The 13,990-nt window shown below is 41.6% G+C and overlaps 1 protein-coding gene across 1 annotated transcript in view; it reads left to right on the forward strand.

The window, feature by feature from the left end:
- SPECC1 (sperm antigen with calponin homology and coiled-coil domains 1) overlaps nt 1-13,990 on the forward strand; it is a 449,155-nt gene that overhangs the window by 291,430 nt on the left and 143,735 nt on the right. Inside the window, exon 11 of the mRNA XM_042781619.1 lies at nt 4,066-4,222. Within this exon, the coding sequence (XP_042637553.1) occupies nt 4,066-4,222 (157 nt within the window). The remainder of the gene's footprint in view (nt 1-4,065; nt 4,223-13,990) is intronic.

Genomic DNA, 13,990 nt, shown 5'->3' on the forward strand with positions numbered 1-13,990 from the left:
ACATGAGACAAAGTATATGTGAACTGCTGTATGGAAAGTGAATTTACTCTGTAAATCTTCACCCAAATCACAATAAAGAAATATATATATCATATCATATCAACACATATGAACAGTTGAAGAAAAGACAATTCAAAGATTAAAAATGTAAATGGAAAAAAAAAAAATGGACTAAGGACCTAAATGTGAAAACTAAAACAACAAAATTCTTAAAAGAAAATACAGGGGCAAGGCTGTCAGGCTTAGGATTTTACAATGGCTTATCTAATAACAAAACACAGACAGCAAAAGACAAAATAAATGAAACTTCATAGAAATTAAATACTTTTGTTCATCAAACGACTTTACCAAAAAAGGGAAAAGACAAGCTACTGACAGGGAGAATATCCTCAGAAACCATGTATCTGATAGAATCTAATAAAATAAATATAAACTTCAACAGTTTAACAACAGAAACACAAACAACCCAATCATAAAATGGGCAAAGGGCTTGAATAGACATTTCACCAAAGAGGGCATTTAAATTGCCACTAAACACATGAAAAGGTGGTCAGTGTCATTAGCCATCAGAGTGATGCGAATCAATACCACTTCACTCCAACTAAGACAGCTAAGATTTTTTTTTTTTTTAAGTATATAACAAATGTTGTTGAGAATGTGAGGAAATTGTAACCCTCATCCATTGCTAGTAGGAATACAAAATGATACAGCCATTGTTGTAAACAGTGTTGGCAGTTCCTCAAAAAATTAAAGAATTACCGTATGACCCAGCAATTCCACTCCTAGGAATATTCCCAGAAGACTTGAAAGCAAACTCAAATGGATACTTGTACACCAATGTTCATTGCAGCACTATTCACAATAACCAAAAAATGTAAAGAACGTAAGTGCCAAACAACAGGTGAATGGATAAACAAAATTGGTACGTACATACAGTGGAATACTACTCAATCAATAAGAGAAATGAAGTCTTGATGCATGCTATAATATAGACATTATGCTGAGTGAAATAAGTCAGTCACTAAAGGACAAACATTTTATGACCTCACTTATATTTAAAACAAAAAAAGTAAGGATGGTAAATCTTGTTGTTGGCTGCTGTCAAGTTGGTTCTGATTCACAGTGACAGTATCTGTGTACAACAGAATGAAACACTGCCCAGTCTTGCACCATCCTTACAATCGTTGCTGTGTTTGAGCCCATTGTTGCAGCCACTGTGTTAGTCTGTCTTGTTGAGGGCCATCCCCTTTTTCACTGACACTCAAGTTTACAAGTATGTTGTCCTTCTTCAGGGACTGATAACATATCCAAAGTGCGTAAGATCAAGTCACATCATCCTCACTTCTAAGAAACATTCTGGCTGAACTTAATCCAACACAAATGTGTTCAGTCTTCTGGCAATTCATGGTATATTTATTATTCTTCACCAATACCATAAGTAGAAGAAATCAATTCTTATTCATTGTTGCTGGCAGCTCTGGTAGCGTAGTGCCTAAGGCACTTGACTGCTAACCAGAAGGCTGGCGGTTCAAATCCACCAGCCACTCCTTGGAAGGAAGATGGGGCAATCTACTTCCGTAGTGATACTGCCGAGGAAACCCAAGGGGGAGCTCTATGAGTCGTGGCCAACTCAACGACACATAACAACAACATTCATTGTTAGCTGCCACCAAGTTGGTTCCTGACTTGTGGCAACCCCATGAACAATGGAATGAAATGCTGCCCAGTCCTGAGCCCTCCCTATGATCAATTATGACTCAAACCATTGTGATCCATAGGCTTTTTTGAAGTGACTTGCCCACGATTTTCATTCTCTTTGTTTTGTTTTTATGTTATCTATGCAAGCAGGGTACTGTGCTGTGCTCCTCTATTCACTAGTTGGCAGCACTTATACACTCACCGCTTGTCTCCTTTCCTTTTGTCAGCCTCTTGTATGTTGTGGTGGTTATGTTTGTGTGTCAGCTTGGCTGGGCCTGGTTGAGTGGTTGGGCAGTTGGTGGTAGTTATTTCCCTTGATGAGACTGGCAGTCAACTCCATGGTGGGATCTACCACAAGCAGCTGAGTAGCTGCTTTGGGTATGTGGTCTGCTTCCCATATATAAGCAGCAGCTTTGGAAATGGTCTCTAGCTTATGGCAGCTTGAATCCTGCATATAGCCATGTTGTTGTTCAGCAGCCTGCCATGCTCTGCTGACCCTGGGACTTACAATGAACTTGAATGAATGGCCTGCCATGTGGCTTGGTAACACCAGGACTGTGCCTTTTTACTTGTCAACCTTGGGTTTGGCAGCCTCAGCAGCCAGCAGCTGTCTGAGTGAAGAAAAGCCTCTAGCTTCAGTGGGCTGGGAGCTGGAGGCAGAGTTGAAGCCCAAGCCTGAGGAGCTTTCGCCCAGCCCCTAGAGCCTGGCACTTTGAACTTGGACTTAAAGCCTCCAAACTGTAAGAGAATAAACTCTTGTTTTTAAGGCCATCCCATTTGTGGTATATTCTTGTCAGAGTGGCACTAGGTAACCAGAACAATGTCCCTGCAAACCTTGGCAAACAGAGCCTATTCTTAGGTCCCTGGAATCTGAACGAGAATGCTATCACTTTAAAATCCAAAATGGTAGCCACTTGTAAAAATTCAAAATGGCTGCGCCCTCAGTCACTTTAAATATCTAAAATGGCTGCTGCTTATAAACATTCAAAATGGCTGTGCCCTCGATCACTTTAAATATCCAAAATGGCCACCACTTGTAAACATTCAAAATGGCTGCCCCCTCTGTCACTTTATATATCCAAAATGGCTGCCACATGTAAACAATCAAAATGGCTGCACCCTCCAGACAGCGGAGAGTCAACAGCTCAGGTTGTCTCCCTCCTTGCTGTTTCCCTTCCTAGTCATAGGCCACCAGCACAGTTGTCCCTGCAGCCCTTGGTGACCAGGGCTGATCTTTAGGTCAATTCTCAGGTACCAACACTATTTGGAAATATTCAAGCTGTTGGTCCTGTCAGAGTACCTGACAGTCTGCAGCTCTGACCAAATCTGTACTCACTGTTTTCATTCAGGTTTTTCCACTAGTTGGTGCCTAATCCACTTCTGTATAGTTCCTTTCAAAGCTCAGGGCTCCAGGATTATCTTCTGTATCTCTGTCAATTGGTTTTTCTTTTCTTTGTTGAAGAGGGTCTCTGTCGTTTGTCTGCCTATTCCTCCATCTTCATGATCCATAGGCTTGTACTGACTGATTTTCAAAAGGAGATCACCAGACCTTTCTTTTTTAGTATGTCTTACTCTGAAAGTTCCTCTGAAACCTGGTCAGTATCATAGCAACACACAAGCCTCCAGTGATAGGCAGGTGGTAACTGCACATGATGTACACTGGCTAGAAATGAAACCCAGGTTTCTGGCACGGAAGGCAAGCATTTTACCAATGAACCACCACTGCCTCATTGTTGGACACGAGCCAAAAAAAGCCATTGCTGTTGAGTCGATTCTGAATCATTGCCACCTTATAAGAGAGTAGAACTGCCCTATAGGGTTTCCAGGGAGCTCCAGTGGCATCATGCCTAAGGTATTTGACTGCTAACCAGAAGGTTGGCAATTCAAACCCACTAGCCACTCCTCAGAAGGAAGACTGGGCAATCTACTTCTGTAGAGATACAACCTCAGACACCCAAGGAGGGGTCACTATGAGTCGAATCAACTTGACGGCAGTGAGTTTGCTTTTGGTTTTTATAGGGTTTCCAGGCTATAAATCTTTACAGAAACATACACCACCTTTTCTCCCATGGAGCAGCTTGTGGATTTGAACCACTGATCTTTCAGTTAGCAGTTAAGTGCTAAACCACTGCACCACCAGTACTCCTTTCATTGGACACTAGTTCCTATCCATTTTATAGTCAGTCTTGCCTGGAGAATCTTGTCTGGAAAATTCTGTGTCCCTATTTGCATCATTTTTTAATCTAGAAACTATCTAGAAAAGCATTTTTTAAGTCTGTTATGTTATTAGCTTGTACCTGAGAATGAAACGTGATGACAAATAAAATTTCTCTTCAGGAATGGGTGATTATGTTGTTGTTCACACAGATCTTCTAAAAGGAAGGACTGAGGACCTGAAACCAGATTCTTACCTCCGAAAAAGTCCTTCACTTGAATCACTGAGCAGACCTTCTTCACTGGGCTTTGGAAATGCAAGACTGCTGAGCTCTTCCACCAGGGGATTAAAACCACAAAGCAAACTCAGGTATCATTTTTAAACAGTGAGAAATCAGAAAAACAGTGGCCTGACAAATTTTGGTTCTTTCTGTTTTATCCTCTGTGTTGTCATTGTTGTTGTTATGTGCTGTCGAGTCGGCCCCGACTCATAGCGACCCCTCCTTGGGTTTCCGAGGCAGTATCACTACGGAAGTAGGAATGCCCAACCTTCCTTCCGAGGAGTGGCTGGTGGGTTTGAACCGCCAGCCTTCTGGTTAGCAGTCAAGTGCTTTAGCCACTATGCTACTCCTGAATGAATATGGTTATGATACAGTACTTGTCTTCAACAAGTCTTACAGGAAGACACTGGACAGTAAGTAGGCTTAGGCAAAGTGGTGTAAAGGGCCATTAAAAAGAAAGAAGTATAAGCAAAGTAATTAAGGAGTTCTTAGTTGGATCAAGAAGTGTAGTAGCAGGAAGTGGCATTTCTGGTAGGGTAAAGAGCAAACTATGGCAAAATGTTCTAGGAACTGTGGCTGGTCTGGTTTGACTAGACCAGTCTGAGGGCTTTGTGAGAGCAGGGGCCTGGCATATATACATCAGGCTGTAAATCAGTATGTGTTGGATGTGTGATTGGAATATCACAGCTGGAAAGGCAGGTTGGAACCATACTGGGAATGATCTTCATTGCCAAGGGTAAGAGGCTTATTCTTATTTTGATAAAGCAGTGGTGAACCACTGAGTTTGTGGGATTTTTGTTTTTGTTTTTCAATAATGATCTAGTAAGATTAGACCTGTGTTTTTAAGGATTAATTAGAAAACTGTGGCACATGAAAAGGATTTAGAGAGGCATTTTGAAGTCATTGTTGAAAGAGGACTTTAGCAGTGATGTGAAGGGTGGAATGGGAGAGAGAGGGTAGAGATTCTGGCAGGATTGGTCACCAAGAGCCTGTCTTTGTTCTCATACGTCTGCTACCATGTCCTTTTTCAGTGCTCCTGATCTCCAAGGCCCCTGAAAACCTCTTCCAACTGCTTTCTCTCTCTCTCTCTCCCCTCCCCCTTTCTCTCTCTCTCACCACCCTTCTCTCTCCCTTCTTCCTTCTCCCTCCCTCCCCCCGTCTCCCTATCTTCCTCTCTCTCTCCTCTTATTTTTCTGTGCTGGGTTAGTCTTCTGAACACCGAGTGGATCCTGCTGGAAACTCTCTCAGAGCCTTCCTGTGACTCTCTGTTACCCACACTTAGATCCGAATGCCTTATCCCTGGTGTGAGATGTTGAATCACCTTGCAGAAAGCAATTTAGTCTTTGTTCTTGATTCTTTCAAGCTGGCCCAACATCTGAAGCTGAGTGAAGGGTGACCAGACCAAGAGAGACCATCTGGCGTCCTGATGCTGACTAAGCCTTGTTGTTGTTGTTGTTGTTATGTGCCATGCAGTCAGACCCGACTCATAGCGACCCCTCCTTGGGTTTCCAAGGCAGTATCACTACAGAAGTAGATTGCCCCATCTTAATTCTGAGGAGTGGCTGGTGGGTTTGAACTGCCAGCCTTCTGATTAGTAGTCAAGTACCTTAGGCACTACACTACCAGAGCTCCTAGGATGCATAATATAATCTATCATTATTACATGGTGAGACCAATAAGAGCCCTGAACTCTGAGACTCAGATGGAGCTTCCTGATTAGTGACCATATACAGGAGAGTGACATGGAACCATTGTACTGGGACTCTTCCAAGACCCGCCTTATATGTCTCTTTGTATCCATTTTTGTATATTAAAGGTATTGTCAGGGATATGATGTTTTCTTTGAGTTGTTCCAGTGAATTATAGGACCCATAAGAGTAGGGGGTGGTTGCGTTAAAGTGAAGGGGTTGTGAACTCCTGAGTTTGCAGCTGGTACCCATTCATCTACCCTGTGTGACTAGGGCTAGAAAGAAGTACTGCATGGGATCTAAACTAAACAGAGAAAGGAACCTGAGATTTCCATAGGACACAGTTGGCAGGTGGAGTGGGATTTGTTATCTGTCATACAATTTGGTGTCAGAAGTGAGTTTTCCTGGAGTGGTTTGCACACCTGGTCTTCTAGTTGCTCCATGAGTTAATCCCATCCCAGCTCAACCTGCCAGAATACCCAGCCCTTCACTATATCCAAGCATGTTTTACTCCCAGCCTTTTCAATACAATGTGAGCATTTCTAACTATAATCTTTGCCTCCTACGTTCTGGCCTAAACTATCTTTCTTTTGTCCTTTAACCCTCCTAAATTCTATTTCTCTCAAGGCCAAACCTTCCATGAAATTTTAGCTGACAATGGTTGTATTATTTTACAGCCCCACCAGCAGTATAGGAGAGTCCCATTCTCTCCACGTCCTTGCCAGCATTTGCTATTTTCTGTTTTCTTGAACTTTGCTATTACTGCTGGGGTGAGATGATATCTCATTTTTGTTTTGATTTACCTCTCTCTAATGGCTAATGAAGGATCCCTGGTAGCATAGTGCCTAAGGTACTTGACTGCTAACCAGAAGGCTGGAGGTTCAAACCCACCAGCCACTCCTGGGAAGGAAGGTTGGGCAATTTACTTCTGTGGTGATACTGCCTTGGAAACCCAAGGAGGGGTTGCTGTAAGTCAGGTCCGACTTGACAGCACATAACAACAACAACAACATAGTAAACACATGCATAGCCATCATAACTTAGTAGTTAATAGCAGCTCCGACTTGACGACACATAAACAACAACCACAACATAGTAAACACATGCATAGCCATCATAACTAAGTAGTTAATAGCAGCTCTGACCACAGAAGCTCACATACTTGCATTATTAGATCTGCCAAATTCAAGGAAAAACTGTCATCAAATTATACAACAAAAATTTAAATTCAAGTATGAAATGATAGTCTTAAAATACTTCTATCTTAATTCATGGTATTGAGGTCTAGAATTATCCTATGACTCTTTTTAAAATAATTTTTAAATATTTTATTAAACATTAGATGGATACAAAATAATAATAAAATACATGTAAAGAATAACAATACAGTGGAGATCCATCTGGATACCCAATCTCCCTAGTTTTAAGAAAAAGATGATTATTAATTTTGAAATTTCTTATCAGCCCCTCTTTAGTCACATTGCTCCCCCCAGCCCCCAGGTAACTACCATTCTTAATTTTATATTTTTTCTCTTCCTTTTCTTTGTGGTTTTACCACATTCACAAACATAAGCAGTATGTTGTTTAAATTACATGTTTTTAAATTTTGTATTCCTGGAAGTATTGTGTGTGTTCTCTTTTTTTGTTGCTCTTTGCTTTTAAAATTCAAAATTGTGTTCCTGATGTTCATTTAAGTTATTGTGTACATCTGTAATTCATTTGCTTTTATTGCTATATAGTGTTCCACAGTATGGATGTACTACAATATATCCATTGTATTCCTCAGTACATATGGCTATTTCCAAGTGTCTTAGTTTCCTAGTGCTGTTGTAAAAGAACTGTCACAAGTGGGTGGCTTTTCTAAAGAAGAGAAATTTATTTGCTCACAGCTTAGGAGGCTTGAAGTCTGAACAGAGCATTGCCTATAGTAAAATTAGGAGGCTTGAAGTCTGAACAGAGCATTGCCTATAGTAAAATGCTCTCTCTTTGTCACCTCTGGGGGAAGATCATTGTCTCCTTCAGCCTCTGTAGTTTCCCTAATTCTTTGGCAACCTTCTGTCTTCCTCCATTAGTGTCTGCTCCTGTTTCTAATCTGCTAATCTGCTCTTTTTATTGCTCAGTGCTTAGGTTTAAGACACACCCTATACTGATAGGGACTCATTAATTTAACACAGAAAACCCTATTCATGAACAGGATTAAATCCACAAGTATAGAGGGGTTAGGATTCTAAAACATATTTTGAGTACACAATTCAATTCATAACACCAATTTTTTCCCATTTAAAAAAATGTTCTATGAACATTGTTGTAAATGTACCCTAATGATACACATCTTCAATTTCCTCATCTTTGGCTTTAGTGGTTGGTGCGTAAATTTGAATAATAGTAATATTAACTTGTCTTCTTGTAAGCATGTGGACATTATCCTATTACTGACAGCCTTGTACTTAAGGATGTTTCTTGAAACATTGTTTGTAACAATGAATGTGAGGCCATTAGTCTTCAATTTGTCATTCCCAGCATAGTAGGTTATGTCATTGATTGATTCAGAATGGCCAAAACCAGTCCATTTCAGGCCACTAATGCTAGGAAGCGAGCTCTGGTAGCATAGTGTCTAAGGCATTTGACTGCTAACCAGAAGGCTGGCGGTTCATACCCACCAGCTACTCCTCAGAAGAAAGATTGGACAATCCACTTCCGTAGAGATACCACCTCAGAAACCCAAAGAGGGGTCACTATGAGTCAAAAATGACTCAGCAACAGTGAGTTTGGTTTTTTTAAAAGCCTCGGATATCAATCTTTATGCATTCCATTTCCTTTTGACAGCTTCCAATTTTGCTACATTCATTCTTTGTACATTCCACATTCCAATTGTTAATGGATGTTTGCAGCTGTCTCTTCCCATTTTGAGTAGTGCCCCATCGGCAAATGGAGGTCTTGAAAGCTTTACTCCATCTATGTCATTAATGTTGACTGGACTTCAAGGAGGCAGCTCTTCTCCACTGGTATTCTGAGTGCCTTCCAACCTGAGGGGCTCATCTTTGGCACTATATTAGACAGTGTTTCAGGGCTATTCATAAAGTTTTCTAGTAGTATTTCTGACTTTCACTGCTATTCATAAGGTTTTCCCTGGCCAATTCTGTGAGAAGTGAAGGACCCGTCTTTCTTCTAAGTTTGTCTTGGTCTGGAAGCTCTGCTGAAACTTGTCCACCATGAGTGATCCTGCTGGTATTTGAAATACCAGTGGCATAGCCTCCTGCTTCACAGCACATGCAAGCTATCACAGTACAACAAACTGACAGATGAGTGGTAACTGACATTTTCACTAACTTCTGCAGTCTGAAATTGACCCAACATGCAATCAAGATGTATTGATAATTACTGGTGATTGGAATGTGAAAGTTGGAAACAAAGAAGAATTACCAGTAGTTGGAAAATATGGCCTTGGTGATAGAAATGATGCCAGAGATCACATGATAGAATTTTGCAAGACCAACGACTTTTTTCAACAACATAAACAGCACCGATACACATGGACCTAGCTGATGGAATGCACAGAAATCAGATCAACTACATCTGTGGAAAGAGTTGATGGAGAAGCTCAATATGTTCAGCTAAAACAAGGCCAGGAGCTGACTGTGGAACAGACCATTAACTGCTTATATGCAAGTTCAAGTTGAAGCTGAGACAATTAAAACAAGTCCACAAGACCAAAATATGACCTTGATTATGTTGTTGTTTGTTGTTATGTGCCATTGAGTTGGACCCGACTGGAGTCAGAACAGACTCATAGCGACCCCTCCTTGGGCAGCTGAGGCAGTATCACTATGGAAGTAGATTGCCCAACCTTGCTTCCGAGGAGCGGCTGGTGGGTTTGAACTGCCAGCCTTCTGGTTAGCAGTCAAGTGCCTTAGGCACTATGCTACCAGAGCTCCCAACCTTGATTATATTCCACCTGAATTTAGAGACCATCTGAAGAATAGATTTGACTCATTGAAAACAAGTGACTGAAAACCAGAGGAATTATGGGATGACATCAAGAACATCATCCATGAAGAAAGCAGAAGGTCATTAAAAGGACAGGAAAGGAAGAAAAGGCCACAATGGATGTCAGAAGAGGCTCTGAAACTTGCTGCTGAACAGAGAATAGCTAAAGCAAATGGAAGAAATGACAAGATCAAAGAGCTGAACAGAATATTTCAAAGAGCAGCTCAAGAAGACAAAATTAATTAATATAATGAAATGTGCAAAGACATGGAGTTAGAAAAGCAAAAGGGAAGAACACGCTCAGCATTTCTCAAGGTGAAAGAACTGAAGAAAAAATCCAAGTCTTAAGTTGCAGTATTGAAAGATTCCATAGGCAAAATATTGAATGATTCAGGAAGCATCAAAAGAAGATGGAAGGAGTACACAGAATCACTATACAAAAAAAGAATTGGTTGATGTTCAACTATTTCAGGAAGTGGCATATGATCAAGAACCAATGGTATTGAAGGAAGAACTTGAAGCTGCACTGAAGGAATTGGCAAAAAAAAAAAAAAAAAAAACAAGGCTCCAGGAACTGACAAAATACCCATTGAGATGTTTCAGCAGACAGATGGCACACTGGAAGCAGTTGCTTGTCTATGCCAAGAAATTTGGAAGACAGCTACCTGGCAAACTGACTGGGAGAGATCCATATTTGTGCCCATTCCAAAGAAAGGTGATACAACAGAAAGTGGAAATTAGCGAACAATATCATTAATATCACATGCAAATAAAATTTTTCTGAAGATAATTAAAAAGTGGTAGCAAGGAACTTCCAGAAATGCAAGCTGGATTCAGAGGAGGACGTGGAATGAGGGATATCATGGCTAATATCAGATGGATCTTGGCTGAAAGCAAAGAATACCAGAAAGATGTTTACTTGTGTTTTATTAACTATACAAAAGCATTTGACTGTATGGATCATAACGAATTATGCATCACATTGAGAAGAATGAGAACTCCAGGACACTTAATTGTGCTCATGAGGGACCTGTACATAGACGAGGAGGCTGTTGTTCAAACTGAACAAGGGGATAGTGCGTGGTTTAAAATCAGGAAGGTGTTCTTCAGGGTTGTATACTTATTCAATCCATATGCTGAGCAAACAATCGGAGAAGCTGGACTATATGAAGAAGACCACATCATCAAGATTGGAGGAAGACTCATTAACAACCTGCACTATCAGATGACACAACTTTGCTTGCTGAAAGTGAGGATGACTTGAAGAACTTATTGGTAAAGATTAAAGACTACAGTCTGCAGTATGGATTACATCTTAACATGAAGAAAATGAAAACCCTCATAACTGGACCAATAAGCAGCATCGTGATAAATAGAGAAAAGATTAAAGTTGTCAAAGATTTCATTTTACTTGGTTCTGTTGGGCCCGAGTCTGGAAGAGGAATGTCGGTACAAAGAAGCCACCACAGACACGATAATGCAATAACAAAAGGAAAGTTTATTTTCTAACTCGAGTTAGGGTCCCTGCTCTTGCCAACGTAGTGGCTTAGGCAAAAGACCCCATGCTCTTTTACCATCGCATTTTTATAGGAAAAAATATAGGGTGGAGTAGATGATTGGGTTTAGGGTAGGGGTTTGGGAAGTTGGGGGGCGGGTTGGAATCCCCCAGCTTCAAAGATGAGCGAGAGACTTGTTGGAGCCAGGCAGAACTTTCTGATACGTGCGAAATCTGGGGGGAGAGAGGTGAGACTTGTCGGAGCCAGGCAGAACTCTCTGATACGTGTGAAATCCAGGGGGAGGGGGGTGAGACTTGTCGGAGCCAGGCAGATCTCTGATACAAAGCCCTGAGACATGGGATGTGTTCATCTCCACACTAAAGGCTTCTGGTTAAAGATCTACCTGGAGGCATTAGGACTCAGGCCTCACATTTCCCCCTTTTTTGTTATGTATATGAGGAATCATCCTCTTGTATTACAGGAGATAAAGACTGATATTGTTGTCTCAGGACCATAAGTTGCACAGTATTAACCCGATCTTTTACAAATGATATAAGCTTATTTATAATGCAGGGACCAAAAGTCAATATAATTATAAGGATTATGAAGGGTCCTAAGAGAGTAGATATCAAAGTAGTCAACCACGGGGAGTTATTAAACCAAGATTCGAACAATCCTTCTTGAGTCTCATGCTCCCTTTTTCTTAGGGCAAGTCCTTCTTGTACCTTGTCTATAGATTCCCGAACCACTCCTGTATGATCTGCGTAGAAGCAACATTCTTCTCCTAGAGCTGTACATAATCCTCCTTGTTGGAGAAATATAAGATCTAACCCTCGGCGGTTTTGTAACACAACCTCCGATAGCGAGGTTAGAGATTTCTCTAGATGTGAGATAGAGGCTTCTATCCTTTCAAGGTCTTCGTCTATAGCTGCTCTTAGGGAATTCATGCCTTGATTCTGTACAGTTAAAGAAGCTATTCCTAGACCGGTTCCTGCTAGGCCAACCAGAGTAGCTAGGGTAAAGGCTGCAGTGAGTGGTTCTCTTTTTACTCTATCAGTCCCACTCCAGTGTACATACATCTCTTCCTCTGGGTGGTAAAGAATTCGGGGCAGAACAGTCACTAGCACACAATGATCTGAGGACAGATTAAGTACTTTCAAGTTTAAACAAGGTAAAAGTCTAGCTCTTGAGCAAAGCCACCAACCCCCCTCCCTGGGAATGATCCAGCTAAAGGACGAGTTTATTTCTGTATATGAGGCGCAATGTTCTTGAGCGTTGGGGGGTCTCCCCACGCATAAGCCCTTTCCTGTTATACGTTGTATAGTAACTCCTACCTTACGGTCTTTCCAGGAGCAATTCTTTGGGTTCAGGTCATGAGAATAGCTGAAAGAGGTATTAATGCCTATTGCTTCATAAAATGGAGGTTTTACATCATAACAGAGCCAACGGGCTTGGGTCAGGTTAGGACTAGTATGGTTAAGTGTTTGGTAGGCTGCTAGCATTAAATTACAAAGAGGGTCTATGTCCTGAGGATTGGCTTGGACCCTCGGAGTCGTATGGGGGACTCTTACTGTAACATCAGGGGTTACAGTGCTCGGTTCTTTCAACGTCTTTCTTGTAGAGGGTGGGGTTTCTTTTCCCGGGGGTTTTAACACTTCATTTGGACCTACCGACCCGGCATCTAAGGGCTCTACTTCCTGTAAAATAGTTATCTCCCCAGATGGGTAAGGGTATGCATAAACTCGAATGCCCCAGCTGAGTCCTGACTTCCACTTGGTTAATTCCTTTTTTCCTTGTTCAGTGAATGTAACCTTTATCTGCTCGTCCCTTTCTCCATTTGAAGTTTGGGATCTACATCTGGCTGGGCTGTCGGCAAAGGAGAATTTTACGTAATCATTGGCATTCACCTCCCACTTCCCGTTCCCATCATTAGAAGTTACATAGCTCCAACTTTTGCAGTAATACCAAGGGACCCCCCCACATTGCCGGCTATTTCTTTTATACCCTGGGCAAGCATAAAAACCCATAGCTCTGATATGGCATTTGGCCCACCCACATTCTGTAGCTTGTCCAAGGGAAAAAAACAAATCAGGCCACCATACATTAAGGGGGGTGGTGGATGTGGTGGAGTTTAAGGTCTCGTGAGTCTGTCCGTTGCGAATTCACCAAATGACTTTATAGGGTTGGTGAATCGCGGTACTTATCGCGAGGCGGTAGAAGCTCAGGGTGAGGACAAGAAGGGCTCTAGTCTCCATGGTGCTGCGTTAACTTGATTTTCAGCAGGTTTTCAGGATCAAAGCATGCTTTCCAATTTGCTCGTGCAGACTGCTGTTCCGTCTGGTTAGCTCTCCTGATATGGGAGTATCCAGGCGCTGATTCTGTCTACCTTAACAGCAGTGGGGGTCACAAGAACAACAACATAAGGTCCCCTCCATTTCAGTTCCAGTGTTTTTTGCTGGTGCCTCTTTATCCACACCCAATCTCCTGGTTCAAACCCGTGGTTAATTCCTTGTTCACTAAGAGGACCTTCATATATGGCTCGGTGTTTGGGCCATAATTCCCTCTGAATTATTTGGAAAGTTTTCATCTCCAAGATTAAATCTTTTGACAAGTCATTGGGACATTTTTCCAGGTTGGAAATAATAGGGGGTGGCATCCCATACATTATTTCAAATGGGGTCAGATT

This window comes from Orycteropus afer, unplaced genomic scaffold (genome assembly GCF_000298275.1).
Source record: "Orycteropus afer afer isolate SDZICR_OR568_19922 unplaced genomic scaffold, OryAfe1.0 scaffold00139, whole genome shotgun sequence".
In the NCBI taxonomy this organism is placed as follows: domain Eukaryota; kingdom Metazoa; phylum Chordata; class Mammalia; order Tubulidentata; family Orycteropodidae; genus Orycteropus; species Orycteropus afer.